General features: G+C 43.8%; 1 protein-coding gene across 1 annotated transcript in view; it reads right to left on the reverse strand.

Annotated features, from left to right (window-relative positions):
* The window catches only part of sdk2b (sidekick cell adhesion molecule 2b), a 283,107-nt gene that overhangs the window by 51,242 nt on the left and 209,940 nt on the right, over positions 1 to 21,925 (reverse strand). The window contains exons 3-9 of the mRNA XM_073489748.1: positions 21,265 to 21,371; positions 18,729 to 18,876; positions 7,750 to 7,883; positions 4,278 to 4,389; positions 3,525 to 3,715; positions 1,307 to 1,390; positions 113 to 307 (exon numbers count right to left, since the gene is read on the reverse strand). Of these exons, the coding sequence (XP_073345849.1) occupies positions 113 to 307; positions 1,307 to 1,390; positions 3,525 to 3,715; positions 4,278 to 4,389; positions 7,750 to 7,883; positions 18,729 to 18,876; positions 21,265 to 21,371 (971 nt within the window). The remainder of the gene's footprint in view (positions 1 to 112; positions 308 to 1,306; positions 1,391 to 3,524; positions 3,716 to 4,277; positions 4,390 to 7,749; positions 7,884 to 18,728; positions 18,877 to 21,264; positions 21,372 to 21,925) is intronic.

A 21,925-nucleotide genomic window follows, 5' to 3' on the forward strand; every position in this document is an offset into this window, starting at 1 on the left:
CTTGTTAACATTATTTGAATAAGAGTTAATTATGAATTTTAACAAAACACATCGAGCTTTAATAGCAGTAATTATGGAAAATGATTTAGTGAGGAGTTGCTGGCACACTCACTGGTAACAGCCAGGTAGGTGTTGGTCTGAACTTCTCCTGCAGCATTTCTGGCAAAGCACTGGAACATGCCGGTGTCGTCAGGTAGGAGGCCGTTGACCTGCAGGCTGCCTCCCACCAGCACCCGGTACCTGGGATACTTCACCGGGCCGATGGGCACGGCGTCCTTGTACCACACGATGTCTGGCTGGGGCACTCCTGCAGAGGGCGAGTGAGGGTGCAGACAGTTCCAGGCAGTAAGTAATGTTTCCCTTTTTCATTGCATTTATCAGCATAAAATCATATTGATTTTTAGATTTTTGAATAACTTAATTCTTTATTCAAAAGTATTTTACAGGAGGTTTGACAGGATTGTTTTCTTTTTAAAAATCACCAAATTTACACCATTTTTCCTCGTCAGAAAAACAGAAATTATCCTTGGATTCTGAAATTGCCAACATTCTTTGAACTAATCATCTGCCAAGGACACTTCCATCAGGAATAATAACCAAATATGAGCCCAAAATAGTCATAATTCACCAAAATCACGTTATTTTACAAGACTTATTTACAACTGTTTACACCAGCCAGGTTCAGTAAAAAACATAAAATTCTGCAGTTATGTGACAGCAATTCAGCAAAAAGTAGACTGAGCCACTGGAGGAGCTGCCAGCAGCCAGCAGGAGTCTGCAAGCAAGATCGTTTGAGATCTTATAAAAATGTAAATAATAAAATATGTACAGCATGTGGAGCGCCCATTTTTATTTCATTTCTGGCAACACTTGTGAGCAAATGTTGTATTTAAAAGTTAATTCTCTTTAATTTTTGTCAAATTAAATTATCAACTCAAGTTGCTTTTTTTCTTTTTCTTATTATGATGTATGGCGGAAAAAAGCATGGCACCTATTGTGTTAAACTGTACAAAAGACACCACAAAGATTCTCCTACTTCTAGCCATAACTCTCCTGTTTCCATAGAGGTGCAACACCTATATATTGCAGTGAAAAACAATCTCCACTCCAACTCCACCGGGAGTAAAAATGTGACGAGCAAAAAATAAAATGCCCAAAAAACTGCTTGGGCTTCAGTGGGTTAATATGCTCTGACACACACACACACACACACACACACACACACACACACACACACACACACACACACACACACACACACACACACACACACACACACACACACACACACACACACACAGCTCACCTCTAGCCTGACAGGGAATGTCCACCACCTTCTCCATCTCAGCTGTGATGTGCTTCTCTGGTTCCTTAATAAACTGCGGTGGTTCTGGGGTCAAAACAAAAACGAAAGACAGGATGAAGAGTCGCTAAAATAAGAAGCAAGACTGCAAACCTGCAGCTGCAATCATCAGAGCTTAGAAAAGTACAGTCGTGATACCAGAAAACTAACAGTGCATGTAAATGATGTAAAATGCTGTAGTGTAAATATTTTTTTGCCTCATGGTGAAAGCGTAGCTGGAAAAAATAATGTGATGATACAGTAACTGGTATCCTGGAATGGTTTTAAATGCATCATTCAAACTTCATGGGGGAGAGGAAAGGCTCAGTCAGCTGTGTGGAGGGAAAAGTTCAGCCCACCTTGTCCTTTCAATCACATCACAACCTTGAAAACATCAAAGTGTTTCAGCGTGATGGAATGAAAGTGACTCGAGCAACGTTATATTAAATAGTTTCTTGAGGCCGACCCAAAGCTTCGCCCTCTTTTATATCAATAACACTTTGCCGCCCCGTGACTTCACAGCGATACCTTTGCCACATTCATACAGCGCGAGTAGTTTTATTTATATCAATTTCATTCCGGCTCTTTTGTTTGAACTTGCAAAATGTAAATGCTACGTTTACTCCCACGCGTTTTCATGATGCATGCGCTGCGGCTGAACGCAGAATTATTGTTTTTGTCATTTAAATTGTCGTGTTGATGTGAAAGCATATACATTGTACAGCAATTATGCATTATGACTAATCACATCCTTGTTGTTTAACCTTGTGCACAATGAAAAACAGTTTGAATAAAATGACATTCAACCTGAGGGAGAATGGCAGAGAATGAAAACACAAACACAGAACGGGAAATGTGCTGCAAAACACGTACTACAGAAAGGGAAAATGTGCAAACGTGAGCTAAGTGCGGCAAATATCAAAACATAAACAAAACAAGGAACGATGAACTGCTGTTTCACTTAGCAGCAGCAAAGAGACTAAAGCTTTCCCATCAAGGCTCGTTTGGATGAGGATTTGGAGCACATTTCCTTAATGTTTGTGCTTTCACTTTTATGTGTTTTGTCCTCAGGGGCCACTGTAAAAAAAAAGAAAAAAAAGAAAAAAGAAAACACCTCAAATGCAACTTGCAATGCAGCGTCTGATTAAACCTGCATAGACTCGGGGATCAACACTCACGTGAATATCTGTAAATGCTGGTTTAATTTTTATGAATACTAAAGAAAAAGAACAAAAGTGCCAGTTCCGATATATGCGCATGTTTGTTTCCACCTGATAGCAGAGAACATTAAGTCTCTCCTGTAGTGAAATTAAAATATGATTTCTTCTTTTATTGTGATGGCCCACTGCCTGATGCAGACATATGATGCTTTTCAAAATTTACCTTCTTACGAAAATGAGAATTTTTACTTATTTGCTACTTCATCTTATCGGCCTGTCATATAATCAGAAAAGTATTTAATTTGAAAGCAGTTATAAGCTGATACTGAAGATGTGCCGGTTTTTTATCGTGCATTCTTATAAAGAACCAAAGTGTTGACAAATGCAAAAGGGAGATACGATACGATACGATACAATATGATATAATCCGATCTAATACGATACGGTATGATAGAATATGATAAGATACGATAGGATATTCTACGATATGATACAATACGATACGATACGATATGACACGATACGATATGATACGAAATGACACGATATGACATGATATGATACGACACGATACGACGCGATACGGCACAATATGATACGACACGATACGACGCGATATGATATGATATGACACGATACGATATGACATGATACGATACGATACGATATGATATGATACGATATGATAGGATATGATACAATGGGATACAATGCGATACGATAGGATAGGATAGGATAGGATAGGATATTCTACGGTATGATACGTTACAATAGGACATGATACGATACATTATGACACGATACGATGCGATACAACACAACACAATACAATTTTGCATCCTTAGACATTTCCACTCAAGTTTAGAAACAGGTTAAACATACAGTTACACATATTACACATCTTAATAGATATACAAAACAGTCATTTTTTGAAAAAAACATGCAAGGAGTCAGAGGAGATAATTTTGGCAAGTGCCGCAATCTTTGAACAAATTCAACATGTGTGTGCTTATAATTCCTACCTAAAACATGCAGATAAGCCCCGGCACTGACTGAAGGCACACTGCTGCTGCGGAGAATGGCCTCACACTCGTAGAAGCCGGCATCGCTCACCACCGGACTGAGGATGGTCAGCCTGCGGTTGAAGTCACTCAAGCCGCTCGTCACCAACACGCCATTCTTACGCCACGTGATACTCAGCTTGATAAGAGGCCTACGGTGGGGAAAAGGCAGGGTGTCAGATGTTGTTTTTTCTGCTTGGTGGTAAGTTTGGTACATTTTTGTGACACATATCCATCAGTCTGTTTAATATGCTGGAAGTTCTGGTATTGAAATCCAAAAAGAAAAAAAGTTTCCAGGCTGAGATGAAGCCAACTGTTTCATGAGTCGAGGGATATCATTAGTGGAGTCTGCTTTGCTTTATTCCAACATAAAAGAACGCTTGTGTCTGCAGAAACGTGCAAGACTGAAACTCTATTGAATCACACATGATATTTAATTTATTGTGCAAAAGAAAAAAATAATCTAAATTAGATATTACTGACTGAAAGAAATCTGGAGCAGACTCGTCTAATGTGTACACATGGGGTTAAAGGGTCATTTCACCTAACTTAGGAAAAAAACACATCTTCTTTCCTACTTCTAGTTTTTCCAAAGTTTGTGGTATGACGATATAAAATCTCTATTAATCAATGTTTTTTTTAATGTTCTGGATTATCCTTAATGATTTGAGTGAACTGGCCCTTTAACAAGCTGATCTGTGACCTGATGTTTACCTGGCGTTGGCCACGCACTCCATGGTGACCTCAGAGGTGCCTGTAACCACGCTAGTGTTCCTGGGAGGGACGATGATGGTCGGGGCAATGGGGTCTGCTGGACCTCCAACATCTAGATACACAGAGAGACAGGACGCCACACACACACACACACACACCAACAAAAAACACACACATGGAGAGGTTAAGCAGGGAGAAGTGATCTTGATGGATAGAAGTAGATATAACCGGCTTCTCTGGATGCTGGCGTCCTATATGTTTCCACCCAGTGCACTGTGTGTGCGTGCTCATTGACGTGACATATTGAAACTGACCGGTGCGTACACTGTATCCGAGTTCTGACGGAGCGATGGGCCCAATAGGACGAGACAGTGCACTGACTGTGTATAATAAGATGTCTGCGGGAGAACCAGAAACAGGGATAGAAAAATACAGCCTGACAAACACGAAGCTAAAGGGGTGAACAGGCTGCAGTGTGTGTGTGTGTGCGCGCATTTTCATATGTGCATAAAAACTCTGCATGAGCAAACTAGTTTATGCCTGTGTGTGTGTGTGTGTGTGTGTGTGTGTGTGTTTTGAGCATCGGAGACAGACAGCCCATGGCAGTGAGAGCACAGTGTGTGTGTGTGCTGCTTGAGATGTGTCATGTCTGTGATAAACTCACACTGATCTGTCAATCCCATCAAGCCCTGGGAGTGTGCTTGTGGCTGCACATGTCAGATGTAGCTACAGGCGCTGTCATGACTCAATCTTACCAATCTTGGGTCATTAGATGATGTGTACAGCCCCGTGTGTGAAGGCATGAACACACACACATGCTCTCACACACACACACACACACACGCACTTTAAACAACATCAAGGTGTCACTGCTCGTCACCGGGAAACCACTGCTACATATTTCAGTTCCGAGCTGGAGTCGGGACTCGGTTAGCCTAGCTTAGCATAAAGACAGAGCTAGGTGGGAACAACCAGTTAGGCTCTGTCTGATAAAACAAGTCAAACAACAACTCCAATGTTGTTTTAATCAGACAATTTATGAGGCAACTTGATAGATGTACTCTTTTCTTTTTGAATGCTAACGGTTTGCTCCTGCCTCCAGTCTTTATGCTAAGCTAGGCTAAATGTGTACCGACCCCAAGTGTTAACCCACAGTTTGAAGACAAATTTAAGCTAGCAATTGTTCACTGAGGTAATAAATCAAGAGAGAAGTACGGCCATTTTTTCAAAAAGCTTACATACAATCAGACTTCTTTTTGAAACCAGTGGAGTCACCTTCTGCTGGCCATAAGAAAGGATGCAGGTTAAGGCACTTGGTCGGTGGGTGTTTTCTGAATAGGTTAGGGGTAACCCTAACCCTAACCCAATAGAAATTACAAAGGCCTCTCGTCGAGGGAACCAGGAGAGTGATAACTTCCAGGTTAGCCTACTAAAATATCCCTGTGGCTCTCTTTTCAGACCCGAAAGCTCCGTCCACTATTCATACTGTCTAAGTCTGAACCCAGCTCTGTAACACACAGAGGGAATATTGACATCAATGCTCTAAATCTCACTCACATAAGTGTTTGTCCCAAAATGTCAAGTATTTAATTCCTCTTTAGCAGCTTAAACATCGTCAGTGACAACAGCCCAATTTCTCATTCTTGCTGAAGTTAAAACCAAATATTTAAACTTCATCTGGCGTGGAAACTTATAAAAATGAGCAACACTAGTCTCCTCAGAGTTCTCTCCTTGACCTTCGCTCTTGCTCGGGCTTAGGCAAGCACTGTCGGAGCCAGGAAAGCTCATGGGAAATGCATTGTCAGAGGCGTCGCTGCAGGAACAGCTGCTGTAGCAGATACTGACTGATACGTGTGCACGTACGGGGAAAAAAAAAACGCAAGCACTCACTCACTCAAACACACACACACACACACACACAGACACGCACCTCTCTGTATTTGCACTCGCAGCGGCCTGTGCGTCAGTGTGTGTGTGTTGATGATTGTTTGTGTGGAGCATATGTGGATGTTCATGTAAATGCATGGCGTGGTTCCCTGACAGCGCCGAGTTGAGACCTCCCGCTACGCTCTCTATCTAACCTGAACCACAGTGTGAGTGTGTGTGTGTGTTTGTGCGCGTTTGTGTGTGTGCGCTCTGCACTGGTATAATCAACTCTGCCACTGTTCTCCATATGTGCCACAGGCTATTTCTGCTCCCTTGTGTTGTCAGCTGTAATATCTTTTCCCTCACCCTGCTCATTCACTCCCATACCCAACTCCAGTCTACCATGTCATAAGATGCTGTCTGTTAGGTTTCCTCTTATATTTCACTCTGCTGAGCTGAAGCCAGCTGAATTGGTTCGAGTCGTGTATCTTGTGTTTTTGTCATTGTAGGGAGCTAAGTGTGCTGGTGAATATTAAGAAGTACTTGGCGATACAACAGGCTGTCCCTGTTGCTTTCTCTTACCTTGTGTGAGTGTACATCTGGAACAATGTGTAAATATGGCTGCAGATACAGACCCTGAATGAAATGAAATCTGATTAAAGAGAAAATATCCCATTACCAGTAAAACGCCAGAAATGTGTGTCAGTATAATCATGTGCTGAACATATCCAGAGTAAAAATACTCATTATGTATTATGGCCCCCATGATACTTAGACAAGTACAGTACTTCTTGCCATAACAAATCATAATGAGGTTATGGTAATAGAAAGATCGGCTCCCTGTAAACCTCGTCCTCACTATGAAATTAAGTCTGCCACTTGGCACGAAATCTGGTGATCCAGTCGGGCCGGCAGCCTGGCACCATTTCCATCTGCCTTCCACGTCTCCATTATAGACTCAGTGAATGAATAAACTAATGTTTTGTGCTGTGTTGTCAGCAGTTGTGAGGGAAAAGGTAATGACCTGGCTGTCTTACTGACAATAATACCACGTGGTAACGCCAGGGTTTGAAGGACTGCCATTCCCCTACAGCTCATCTCATCTCATGATCCGTCAAACGTTTCGCGTTCATTGTAGACCAAGTATCTCAGGATGCTGTGATGTTGAAATGTTCTGATAAATATAAGAATTAATCTCTAATATGAGATACTTATCTTACTACTTATGCTAAATACACTATTCAAAAACACTCTTTGTTCTCTTGGAAAATGCATCGTCACACAGCTGAACACAGGCTGCAGCACTACAAATATATGATGAACTAAAAGAAAATGATGCATTACTGTAGTATAAACTACCCAACATGTACTATATGTAGTATACTGTAGTGTAGTAGTAGTGGAAACTTGGATTTGCTGATAATATTTAAAATATTTAGTATTTCACAGTGTGCTATTAGTACTTTGACTCAAGTAAAGTATCGAAATACTTCCACCTCTTTATACTTCATGACCTTTCAGGGGGAAATATTGCTGTCCACAACTGATGCTACAGGATCTCACAGTGCGTCCACACCTCTCGTGTATACAGTTTGTGGTTACTCACTCTCTACTGACAAGGTGATGGGCTGGCTGGTCTTGTTCTCTCCGTTCTTGTCATTTACCGCTTGGACGTAGTAGCGCCCGGCGTCCGGTGCGACCGTGGACAGGATGACCAGCGTGTTGTCGAGCGTGATGGCACTGAGGAGGGAAGAAGACGACAAAAAAGGGGATTTTAAGACATTTTGTAAAGACAAACTTTTTCCTGTGCTCTGTTAAGATCAGGAAGTTAAGACAAAGCTTCCCAACACATTATCCGCCTTCAAAGACAGCGTCGGACCTCCTAATGAGAGCTGAATATGTTTGCCTGCTCGTGTCTGCACTTGATCCCACGGCTGAAAGGGGCATTAAACATTTTAACATTTTAATTACGCCGCTCAAGCCGCATTAGGTATATCGATTTACAATGTGTAAACAATGTGTTGCTGCTGACTGAGCGAGGGGGAAATTATTGGCAGCCTCCCTTTGCTCATACTTCTCCTTATGGTCCGGTCTGAAATACGATAGCCCTGTGTAATAAGCCAGAGCTTTTAATTGGCTATTTGTACCCCTCTGCTTCCTGTGGCCTGCGTTTTTTGGCAGCCGACCACGTTTGGCACGGAAACAATAGTGTCTTCCTCGTCGGCAGCTGAAATGACGCCTGAATAAATAAACACTGATCCATTTTTCAGCAGGTGTCCTATAGGGGCTAATACCTGGTGTCTTGTTGACTCTATCAAGCCCTCCCTCGTCAATGTGGCAAACAGCGAGAGAGAAGCCTTCCTCCCTCCCCTCCCCTCCCCTCCCCTCTGATGTTACAGCCCCCTGACTGTGTTTACAATCAATATTTTCTTATTATCTGCGCCTGTTCGACAATCTGGAGGTAGATAGCTCGTTCCAACCCGGTGCCTTCCTCCACATATATCTTTTCCTCCGGCCTTATCCCTCCATCTACTGTTGTGGGCAAACTCTCGCCTCCACTCCATCCCCTGTGCCCAATGTGTTCATGTGTAAATGTGTTCATGTGTAGAAGCGACAGAGAGACACAAACACCCACATTTCATTTGCACATTTCTTAAAATTTTTCATATTTCTTACAGCGAGGTAACAAAGAGAGTTTCAGTCAGGAAGCTTTCAGAAAAATACGACTGTCAGAGAAACAAATCAATACAATTCAAATGGTTGCGGCTCCGGCCCACCCTCTGTACTCTGTGACATTTCTGTTTGATTTTCCTCTTTGATGCTTTTCTTTATAGCTCCCACGGCTATTGGTGGGGCTAAATCTGGAATAACAGCTATCTTAGTAATCGATAAGAAACAAAAAAATTCTTTGATGCGCTGCAAGGTAACGGCTCCGTGAAAAATGGCTCCTGAAAATTTGCTCTGCTTGTTTGCACATGTAAAAAAAAAATGTCCACCCTGTTCCCTAATCCTGTCTCACATCTGATGACCTCCTCTCTCTCTCCTCCTCCTCCTCCTCATCCTCCAATCTAACCCTGCTCCTCCACTCCTCCATCCACTTATTCCTCCATCCTTTCGACTCATCAGTGGGGGATCCGAGTGCCTGCTGCGCCTTATCAAGGCAGCAAGAGAGCTGATGAGAAAGTGAGGGGGGTGAAAATAAAAAAATGCTCACTTGCACATAGAGAGAAAGTATATACAGGTGTCCAAACACTTCTCAAACTCTCCTGCAGCCTGTCGGGGCATGCAGGGAGAGATGTGCTGCATTTAGCTACCTGTGCTGTGAGCGTTTCCTGTACGATGACTTACGAGATCCGCCTACGGACTGATTGATTGTCGCATATCTCCGAGCGGACCCGGTCACCGAGCTCATTTGGGATTCCCCGCGCATGCCGAGACTGAAAACAGTCTTCCTAAAGGGGGCTGGCAGGCCTCAATAGCTGCAGCTTATGATCTGCGGTAAATATTTAATGCTAGCTCGCTGGAGCGGTGACATCCTGGACGCACAGCCATGAATTATGGATCCCTTCGGCGGAGGGGGGGGGCAGGACGGGAAGTGTCCAAAGCGCTGAATAATTCCCAGGTGAATTCCCAGGACCTTTTCTAAAGTGGGGACACAATCCGGTGCTAAACATACCCGCCGCTAAAGAAACTCTTGAAGATGAATATACAGGGGTTGTGCTGTGAAGTTAAAGGAGGGGAAGCTTCGTCTGACTCTTCTCTCTGTGATAATGTCAAGCATCGTACGAGGTGATCTCACAGTGTCTTCTTCCTCTCACTGCCCATTAACCCCCCGTCCAAGCTAAACTAAGCTTCAACTAATATTGCACCATCGTCCACAGCCGGTCCTGATTTCATCAATGTTAGCAGGAGCAGGAGGAAATGTTTGCCCTGGCTAGTTTGATTTTAATGCGCTCCCCCGCTGTGCAGCCTGTAATCAGGGGTGCTGCAGTGGGGGTCAAACAAAGCTTTGTAACGCAGCGTGTTCAGCAGATCTAACCACTCCCCGTGCTTTGCCTGGCCTCGGGGATCAAAGACCACACGATGCTGGGAGAAATTAAAAGTTAAGAAGCCAATTATCCTGAATGGCTTTACATGTATATCAAGGGAGCGGGGGAGGAGGGAGATAAGAATTTGGCCAAAAGAGGTGATGAAATTGTTTTTTTCTGACCAGCTTCCTGAGGTAATATCTTGTTTTCTGAATGCATTTTTGGTGATCCTTTCTGCGCCAGTCCCTCAGCGGTGTGTGAGCAGCTGTCTGAGGCTCCGCTCGTAACGAAGGCTTACCACGTATCCAGCGCGGCGCGGGGATTTATCACGCCACAGAGCTGAGAAATTCGGACAAATCAGATATGTGTGAACATGCCTCCGTCTCTCTCTGGTTTGTATATTTATTCCTAAATCTTTGAACGCCTTTTTCTTTTTATTCCAACCCAATTTCCTTTTTCCATTATTATCCTCCAGAAAGAGCTGCGGTCCATGCGAGAGAGAGTCTGGCAGGCTGGACAGCTGCTGAGAAAGAAATCTCGGGCCAACTGTGCAGCTTTATGCGCAACCACAGCTTTGCTTCGCAGCAGAGAAGCAGCGTTCGTCTCGTATGCAATTACTTTCTTGCGGATCAATTTATTTATGTTGAGCGTCGAGGGTGGCTTTTCAGTGACTGCCGGCCTCATAATGATTCTGTAGCACTTTAATCAATAATGATGATGAGGATTTATGTTTGATTACAACAGAGTGATGGACGCTTAAATGTTTTATTTGCCACTTATTGCTTCCCTTCTGTAATTTTCATTATTACTAATAAATTACATTACAGGGGAAATTAAATAAACAATGATCCAGCGTTGCTCTCTTTAATTAACAACACATCGTTCCCCCGGACGAACAACTAGCTTTAAAAGCGTGTCTTTGTTTCTTGTTTGCAGCCACTCCGTTTGTCAGTCCGTATGCATATCTGCGGTGTTAATCCAGCGCTGACACAGTGTGACAGATCCGTGCCTGTTCTGACACACATACACACTCGCCTGGGAGTGTTTTGGCATCTGTCGCTGGCTGTCCCTCTCCGCTGGGCCGTGAGGGGCCTAACCTCGCTCCACAGCCTCAGACCTCCATTACATGCAGACAAATGGCCCTGGTCGGGCTGATGGCCTCCCCCAGGAGAGAGAGAGGGGTCGACGGGATCAAGCAGCTCACATGGCTGGCGAAGGTATGAGTCAAACTGCAGCCAGTAGACGGATGACGGCAACAGAAAAGCTAGAGAGAGAAACTAGGGTGAGAGCAAAGCGGCAGCCTGCGTACCCTACTGCTCAGCAGACCTGTGATGAAAGAGCCACAGCTCCTGGGGATGGAGAGAGATGGAGGAGTGAGAGAGATGAGAAGAGGTAAGGGAGTGTTGCTCATGAAAACAGCCACTTGTTTTCTCACCGGGGGCATGAACTCGAGATTTGTGGCTTACTGTTAGCTTTTCTGCTTCCCTGTTGCTCGTTGGATGGTTGAGTGTTCAGAAGAGCAACAATCGGTGAAGTAAAAAAAAAAAAGGATGTGTCGAATGGTGACGCATAAATGAAGTCGAGGCAATTTCTGATCCGCAGAGATCCGCTGGTGTTTGCAACACCAAACACAGCAGGCTGTCGCTAAATCCTTAATCAATCCGATTGAAGAGAGAGTAGTTGAAGGAAAATTGATTGGCTATTACTTTTCTAATCAATTTGAATCATGTTTCGCACAAAAATGACAAACATTGACTTCAGAGAGCTTCTCTAGTGTGAGGATAGTGTGGTTTTCTTTATTTATACTCACTGTAAAGAGAATATTTCTGCTGCAGGACGCAACAACTGGATATATCGCTTGTGAAAATAGCTGTTAGTTGCAGGATCTGATCTTCACATTCACAGACTGTGTCACAGACATGTTCAGACGAGGACTTGGAAAATTGAATTTTACCTCATTCGATTTTTTCGACACCATAGTTTGGGAGAATCAACTCGCTGATCCAACATTTGGCATATTTCACTGTGTGTATTGATAACTGATATTTTCATTCAACAAATTAACCTCATGTGCCAGATGGTTTGATTCATAAAACCTGGAAACTGTTTGGAAAAGGACTGCCTCTTTTAAAAAGAATACTGGGCAGGCGGTTGGACAGACCATCTGTCCATCACAGGCTGACTTCAACCAATCAGATCAACTGTAGGAGAGCAGTTGGTAAATCAAATTATTACACAAGTCGGTCAGGAGAGAGTGAACACTTCAATGCCAGTCTTTGCTTTTCTTTTAATGAAATATAATCTTCAGTTCTGATATTACTGATGCGAGCAGCATCAATGGTCGCTGGTTGACACACCTAAACCGAGCCCGTAGCTGCTGCTAGCTCCTCACAGGACGCTGATTGGTTCACTGCCTTTGACTTTGACCTGTGCACAGCTTGAAGCCGGGCAAAATGGATCCGCAAGATTACATAATCTTGTGAATCCGTCTGCCTCACAAGAGAAAATGTGTCTGTCACTGTACACTTTGGGTTTTGGGACAGTTGGTTGGACACGACACAAACAAATGTTAATCGAGAGTAATCAATGAAATAATAAAAGAAAACCCTGTAAACTGCAGCCCTGTATACATGGAATAAATGATCTCATGCATCCATGTGCACGCTGCTCTGTTGTTAGCGTCACTTCTCCCCTGACACCTTGCAGATTGTTGGGCTGATGACTAATGCCGAGCAGTTGGTCGTAGGGAAATGCAGAGGAAGGGCTTGGCTATTCACTGGCCCTCGTGACTAATGGGGAATCCATAGCAGACTGACAGGACCCGAGCATCCCAGGCAGGGGCCATTAATTGATCAGTAGCTACAGCAGATTACTCAAGGGAATTGCAATGTGTGTGTGTGTGTGTGTGTGTGTGTGTGTCAGGGATGTCCTCCCACTGACTCCTCCAGGTCAGGCTCCTCTGTGTTCTGTCTTAACGGACACCTCTACAAGGTTGTTTTCAGTGTAATGCAGATAAATCCATGCCAGAGTGTCAATGGAAAGTTTTCTGGGAAAAGAAAAAGCAGTCGCTGGGTAGTGAGTTGTTGTAAGAGGCGAAATCGTGAGAGAGGACAGGCTCCACCGCTACAGTATAACCAGCGGCAGACTCACCTTCCAGCCGGCAGCATTACAATTCCTGGCAAATGTGTTTACTGAAGGAGCCTCTGATTATACACCACATTAAGTCTCCAAAATAACACAACAAATCACGCCAGCTGAATGGAAAAGACCCTGCCAAATGCATTTCCATTCAATAAGGGAAGAATAATGACTGCTAGTGTTAAATAAGTTCTTTTTCCTCCATGCATCCTGCTCTACATCACAGCGCAACAAAGACGCGAGGACTCAGGTTGAACTGATCCTTTTGCGGACCCATGCCCGGCTGTGGAGTCAACGAGGACAAAATGTCTCGAACCAAAACCGCCAACAAGAAAAGGGCACAGCAAAAAAACAACCATCAGAGAGAAACAATAAGGGAATCCGCAAGTTTATGGGTGTGCTCAGAGAGACAGCACCGGAGTGTTTGCCTACGCCAAGAACAACAGCTGCAGAGGCCACATGGCAAAGAGAGAGCAGTCACTGTGGCACAGTGAGACGCTGCTTTGCCAGGGGAAAATTGGCAGCAGGGAGGCAAAAAAAAAAATGCAGTAGTCACTAAGTTTCTGTGGGTTTCCTTTACACATGCCGGGCCAGGGCGGTGCGCTGCGTTCACATTATGCTATGTATGAGTTTGCACGCATCCTGGACCCTGATGGTTAAGATCCAATAACCTGTTCAATCATGGGTCCCTTTCCAAGTTGATAAAATACCAGACGTGTCAAAGTCTAAGAGATCTCTCCACAGACTGTCATCTGGTTATTTACTTGAATCTATCTAGAAAAAAATACGTTTTACCGCTTGAAATGCTAAAATCTAAAAAACAAATATTCAAAATAAAGTTATTTATCATTTTTGGAACTTAAAATCGTGAATACATAAATCTGATTACTGCATCAAGCATTATAAAAAGACTATGAGGTTGTTCTTTGGGCTCTGAATCACATGCTAACACCAGTAGGCTAACATGGTCACAATGCCTCAGTATTCAGTCTTGCATGTTTATATTTGATAATGAGCACAAAGTACATCTGAGGGTGATGTCATTAGTTTTGCAGGTATTTCTTCAGAAATATTGAACGGATCAAAATTTGGAGCTTATGATTGTGATATGTGGATAAAAATATCAACAGCTGAAAAGTCCAGTGAGAAATATGCCAAATAAAGTAATTAATCAACAGCATATTAAATTATCTAATAATTTGGGACATTTAAGATATGTTACCAAGGCAACTTAATTATACGATTATGCAGAAGTTGGGTTTTGTCTCTGCTGTTAAGACACCGAGAGATTCACTTCACACACTGATTGAAATGGGCCTCATCACGGCATGATATTCAAAAGCAGCGAACACCAAACAGCGGCTTGACAGCAGTCAGTACCGGTCCAAAACGTCAAAGGCAAAGAAGACATCCTTTGGCTAAACTGAAGACGTTACAGGAGAAGTTAAGCTGGATGCTAGAACTGCACGTCAGCGTTTTTCTAGCAGTTTTCAGACTGGCAGAAAAGTTAAAATATTGTCAACTTGTCGTTTCTCCTTCCTGGAAATAATCAGAACAAGGATGAGAGTCAAAACAAGGTTACTGATGTGTGTGTACTTGTCATCATCATAGCCAAGCCGCTAAAACCAAGAAACTGTCTTCCCTGTCCCTTAAACACCTCTCCACGTATTTAAAGGATTTGCATTTGATAAATGACTTTGATCCCTAATTTGCATAGAAAATTACCATCCCTAATCCCAGTGTTTTGTTTGTGACTCCAATAAAACCCTCTGTACATTTTGACTCAACTTGTGATCAGAATCCCTGATTTGTGCGCAGGACGTGACCTCACAGACGTCCTTGGAATCAACAAGTGTCATCCTGGAGTCATTTTCTCAAGTTCTCACAAGAACAAGACAAGACAAGACAAGAACACTCCCTACAGATGTACGAGGCAATTCGAAGAAGCAAATACCCAGCGAGAAGCGCTCCACAGCACAGGTCAACCTGATCACAACGACCGTAAATACAATGCGACAAAAGATGTAGTTCTAGTACAACATCCTGCAGAGAAAGGGTGTATTTTATTAGCTGTGAGTTCGATCGGTTTGGAGGTGATTACCACAGTTATTCTGGGCTGCTCTGTCCCTTCTCCTCCATTGCTGAGGTGTGATTACGCAGAGCACAGAGAGAAGAAGCAAGATGAACCCCTGGAGAGCCTGCAAATTAAAGTTATGACACCTGAGGGAGGGATAGCAGGAGCGAGGCACAATGAGCAGAGACGGGAGGGGGGAGAAGGAGTAAAAAGCAAGACAGCAGGAAAGTGTGAGATATTAGAAAAAGGAAGAGAAAGTGGTCACCATGGTTGAGGTCCAGGGAATTTTCTGCTGTTCCACATTGTAACTTGACCCATAGAAGAGACACGCATAGATCTTGAAGCTGGAACAACCAGTCCCACAATGCCTATAACCATTATAAATAGAAGCCAGTGTGACAATGTTTAGAGAGACCAAACAGCTGGAACTGACTCTGGAGAGCACTAGTCCTTGGAAAGAGCCTTCATCAAGGTAACATTTGCAGTTCGGCAAAGAAACACTCTCTCTCTGGCGCTCCCTCGGTCTCCCCCTACTAGCGAGACTTTGATGCCTCTACAGAGTCAACGCTAGTGGCACGAATCAAATTCAATTAAATGATTTTCAATAAAAAAAAAGGCTGCCTGTTATCAACGGTGCTCATTTGCACACACTGACCTTGGTAATGCGCGCAGAATTAGCATTCTCAGAGCTAGAGGGTAGGAAGCGAGGATGAAGAGAAGCAAAGTACACGCAGTGGGTGGCCGATAATGGAGACAAAAGGAGCGAGGGAGGAGGAGAGAGAGGGAGACATCGACAGAAGAAATAAACGAGACAATAAGCGAGAGAGGAGAAGGAGGCTGAAGGAGAGAAATGTGAAACTAATAAAGAGTTGAAAGGGTGTTCGTCCAACTTTCAGAAACAATAACCTCTTCAAACACCAACTTGCGGGAGCCTCGATACACAGCGAGAGCTCCACAGGTCAACGTTGTTTGACCTTTTTCTTAACGACTTCTCGAAGGTAATTCAGATTTCCACAACAAGCCAGAACAAAAATCGAAGCGGTCGGCTGACCCACGGCCATCCGCAGCCTTCCAGCTCTCTCAGTCAGTCAGTCTGGGCGCACTGTCTCATTGTCATTCTAGGTCAGGGTATGATTACTGATGATGAGGAGCTGATAAGAAAGATTCACTCTAACCAAGGGCAAGGTCACCTCCCACTGCGATGAAATGCAGATGTGATGAGATGGGGGTAAGTGCCTTTTAAACACACACATTCACAGGTGCACACACACACAAAGTATTCCAGCATAAAGGCGGGAAATAAAATAATATGGATATCGGGAAACATTGTGAGATTCTCTGAGACAATTCGGCTCATTCTTAAATAGGGAACATACCAAAGTCTGTTTACAGGTCTTGGAAAAAGTCGTACAGGTGACTCCACCTGGAGCTGCATGATATGTGATAAATTGTTTCAAATGATGTCACTGTACTCAGTTCAGTCTGAAGATTACAAACTTGAAAATAAAAATCTAGTGGTGTGAAGTGAGAAGTGACTCAAAGAATAAATTCACCCGAACATTAACTTGTTGGGGTCAAACTGATTTGAAAAGACATTACTGACATCCTTGTTGCTTGGTCAGGCTCATGCACCCACTTCATACGGGTAGCTAACGTGTTTAGCTTGGCAGCTTCAATGAAGATTTTGGCTTAAAAAGGGGGACCTCAGGGGTTCTGGGGACTTGGACTTTGGGGTGAACTTACCCTTTACCCTTTAAGTGGGCGTCAGAGGTCACACATGTGCAAATCACATGCAAGTTGCAAGTCTTAACCTTCAAGTCCCAAGTTGGTGAGAATCAATCGAGTCAAGTCAAAAACATTGCTAAGGTCAAGAAAGTCACAAGTCAAGTCATGCAAAATCAAGATGGTCTAACCTTGTTTAGACATCTGAATAAGTTAAAAGTCAGTGTTCATAAAAGTTGAGTTTTATTTTCAACATTAGCAAAGACTGTTGCAGCCTGCGTACACCTGTCTAAAGTTTAACCAGCCAATAAACTAGCTTAAAAGAGACGTGCCTTTCTTTAGTGACAGAGGAAGTTGAGTGTTGTGGTCGTGTGACTGACTTTTAAACTGCAGACCTTTCACACCACTGTTCTTCTTAAGACCATCATCAACAACATAATCCTTGATACCAAACTGTACTACCCTCTGACTGGCCGCCTCCATGATACAGTAGCTAACACAGCCTTGGCCCTTTGTCGGCCTGTTACATTCTAGTAGGTTGCCAGATTTGCATGCATTGTACTAGAAATCCCCCAATCATGAAAATCGAAATGTAACTTCTCAATATCTATATATCAGTTTTAGTCAACTCAGTCTCAGGTCATCAAATTTGCAGTTAGTGCCGACTCGAGTCAAGTCATGTGATTCAAGTCCCAGCACTTCTGACCAGACCTCCGTATCCAACAAAACATGGTAAGCCGATACTAGCATAATACAGAAACAACTGTTGGTGGTCAAGTTGCATTGTGGGTAATGTAGGCTCCAGGTTATGACAAGGAAGAAGAATGTGTGTGGATATCTCTGGTTCTGTTGCATCAATTTTTATCCTTGTGTGTCTATTGTGAGTTTGACAGTGTTTTATGAGCACAATGCTCAGAGTACCATTTATAACCCTGAATACATCAATAACATCTGTGTTCATTTTTCATGTTTCTACCATTGGGGCATACTGAAACAAAACCAATTTGGTTGAAGAACCAAAAGTGGCCAATGCTCCTTTCTTGGGCCGAAGAGCAGAATGGGACAGAGAAGACATCTTTCCCACTCGACCTCTCCATTTACACCTTTCTATTTTACGTGATCAGAATGGGAGAGCAAAACAACAAGCCCATTTCATTGCTCCAGTGCTCGATACCTGCACTGGGAACTGATGGTGCCGTACAAAACACCAGCACTGCCGCCTGGCATGCATTGATAGCTGAACTCAAGAAACACTCAGCCTCCTATTTGGAGACCAAAATGAAGAGAGACGGTGACACAGATATGCTGAGATAAAAGTGGTTGGTTTGGGTTTCTTTTCAAATACAAATGAGAAAAAAAAAGGGGGGGGCGATTTCATTTCACACAGTGCCAGAACGGCTTTGGTCTTGGGCCTTGTTCTGCAGGAGAAATTCAAACTCTCCTTTAGCACAAAATGTAGCGAGATGAATGACGAACGACGGGAAGGAACAGAAGCCCTCAAACTAAAGCGCTCAAAGAGCCCCAGGAACAAACAGAGCAACAGAAAGTATTCACATGATCAAACATAAAGCACAAAAGACAAACACAAGCAGAAAAAACAAATGAATAAATAAAAGCACTTACATTCGACTGCTGGGTGGAATCTTGCGCCCGTCTCTGAACCAGGTGACTTGCGGCTGGGGGAAGCTGCGAATGCGTGGCGCTGGGACGACGGCACCCTCTCCCTGAGACACCGACTGGGAGCGTTCACCCTCCTCAAAGCTGCCCATAACTACAGGAAGTCAAACAAACAGAAGAGCAAGAGTAAGAAATGAAAAAAGGGTACGTAAAGTCACAGGCACACAATATTCCCTTTTCTTTCTTGCATCTGACTTTTGGTGCCCGCAGAGTTTTTTTGCCATCTGCTTTCTGTTTCTGAAATGTTACATCGAGCCATTTTGACGGACAGCGCAGTGTTGTTGCCATGGTTTCCACAGTGCATCAAGAAAAAGCTAGGAAGAAGCACAATGAAGTGACTCACAGAGGGACACAGAGGGACACAGAGGGGACGCTAAATTGACTCATATTCATATTCAGCATCCTCCTGTGTGGACGCATCGAGGGCAATCAATCTTGATCACACTAAACGTGTGCATTACTCAGCATAGTAGATGACCAGCGCCGCCGCTATTCTATTATCTCCTAATACATTTCATTTGTTACAGCGGTTTTATTCCTCCCATGCCTCATTATATCTTAAAAGCTGACAAAAATGCTGTGCTAATATCCCCTGCTCCACGCTCTGCCTATTTGTGATTGAGATCTACGGGCAGGTTAGTAATTTTTGACGGATCTCACGTCTGATTGTTGTTTTTCGATCTCGGCTGCAGTTCTCTGTTCAAATCAGAATGTCTCACGCTGACTGTACACCTTTATAGGACAGCAGTAACAAGCAGACTTTGTATCTTAGTCCTCCAATGCTGTCTGAAAGAGAAAGTGCAGACATTTGTGCAGGTTTTTTTGAAGAAGTGACAGCTGAATACCAAGAAATTGTTTTGTTTTTTTTCAGCTCTATGAGAGGCGAGGAAAAGGATCATATAATTGTCTCTCCGATTCACTGGAGACAATGAAGCAAAAACTCTGCTGAAATCATTTGAACACGACATCAAACACTCAATTAAGTTCTAACACAGTTTAGAAATAATCATATCTTTGAAAAATGTAGGGATCAAGGTATGGGGCTTTGAACCAGGGACGTTGGAGTGGTTGTGCATCGATGGCAATCTTATTTTCCTATCTCCGTCGCTCTCTTTCAAAGAGAATAAAAAAGGTAATCTGGCTTTGCGGTGCAGCTGTGGTTCTTAGCTTAAATGAAAATCTGGAAAGTGTGCAAATCCCGACTTTGATCTGCAGTTTCGGCGATGTGACGTCCCTCCTCCCCCCTCCCTAAACTCTAATGCCTCGGCATGTTTCCCTTTCTCCGAGGTGTGTCTCCGCAATCCTAATTGTGCTGCCTCAATGGAGTAGCTTGTAAAAGAGATCTCCCCATCTCTGCCTTCTCTGTCTCTTTTTTCTCTCTCCCCCCTCCCCTGTCTATCTCATCCAATTCTTCTGCAGGTGTCCTTAATTCTCCTTTTTACTTTGCCTCACGGTCCGTACCCCTTCATGAGCAACTGATGAGAGGGAAGAAAAGAATTATGGAAATGGAAAGAGGTGGGAATAAAGAGAAACAGAATAACAGTGGGGTGGGTGCCAGGAAATAAATAGAAAGCAGTGGTGGCCAGACAACAGACAAAGTCAAGAAGAGAGGGAGAGAAAGGAAAGAACAAAAAAAGAAGCAGTGACAGAAGCAACAAAGAGTCAGACTGAGGCTGGATGAGGAGGAGATACAGAAGGAAGAAGCCAGCTACAGCTACAATATGTTTGTCCAATACTCAAGAAGTGGACCGGTGGGACTGTTAAGCCCTTTCTGTCTCCCTCCCATCTCTTTCTCTCTCACGCCTGGTTGGCTGCATTGTTCAGTCAGGTACAGCGCCGTGTCACATCCACTCAAATGTCGCTGGAACAAGGGGAAGCCAATGAACCTGGCATACCCTGGGAAGGCGGGATAATGGGCACAGGACGGGTGGGGCCTATGGGGTGGGGGGTGAGGGAGGGTGTATTTGAAGTGACAACACTCCAGACACCTCAGCGGCGCGTCTGTAATAGCTCGTTAACAAGACGAGTGAGCCGAGCGGCCTAAAAGTGGCGCTGGAAATTTACAGAAAGGCGGCGCATCTGAGCCCCGTTTTCACCAAGAAACGACAGATGTTGTTGACAAAAGAGAGGGAATGAAGTAAGCGGCGGTCATATTGAAATGAAGCAAAGTTAAAAACAACCATGGCAACAATATCAATCTAATGAGAATGCTGAGTGGAACAGCTGTCCCGGTTGATAACACCCCGAATGATATGCAGGTAGATCTTTCACCCTGCCAGCATCTGTCCCTCCCCAGTCAGTCCTTGATACAAAGGCAACCAAACAGAGTGTGGGCATACTGTGTACTCTGCATGCAGTCAAACACATACACACACACACACACACTCTCTCCCTCTCTGTATCTATCTATCATCACTCCTTTTCTGAGATCCACTGGGTTTATTCATCTGTGTTTCACCTGCGTCCCCGTGTCGATACTTACAGGCCACCTGTACTTCCGTGCGCCTCTGCAGAAGGGCTCCGACCCGATTCCTCACGATGCAGCGGTAGAAGCCGGCATGGGAGCGGTCCAACGAAGGGATTAGGTACCTTTAATAAGCACAGACACACACACGAGATACGGATGAGGATCCTCCTAAATCGTAAATAAACTGGTAAACTAATTAAGACAAAAGTAGAAAATCAAAAGGGTGCTTATGTGAGAGCACACACACAGGCATTTGCAATTTTGTAAACAAGAAAGTGCCAAAAATAGGCTCAAACACACATCAGCGTCTTAGCACACACACAAACTTAAGACCATCTAATAGAGGGAACAAGGGCACAGAGGACATCGGAGCTTAGCTGTTGTTTATTCCAATGATAATGATGCTCGAGAGGCTAACCCAGCTTCAGCAGCGATGCTCTCCCCCAAGACACACACACACACACACACACACACTCACATAGACAGACAGGCACAGACAACAAAGACTCGCATTCAAATTTATTCTATGTAAACACACACGCGTGCACGTTTGCACTAAAGTCCCCTGGGACAGAGGTTGACGCTGAATGTCTCCAGCAGTTGACACTCTCCCCATGACCTTGACTTCAGTGTCCAGCTGCGGCGGCAGTACTGCCTCCCTGCCATGTGGAGGCAG

This window comes from Pagrus major, chromosome 20 (assembly GCF_040436345.1).
Source record: "Pagrus major chromosome 20, Pma_NU_1.0".
NCBI lineage: Eukaryota > Metazoa > Chordata > Actinopteri > Spariformes > Sparidae > Pagrus > Pagrus major.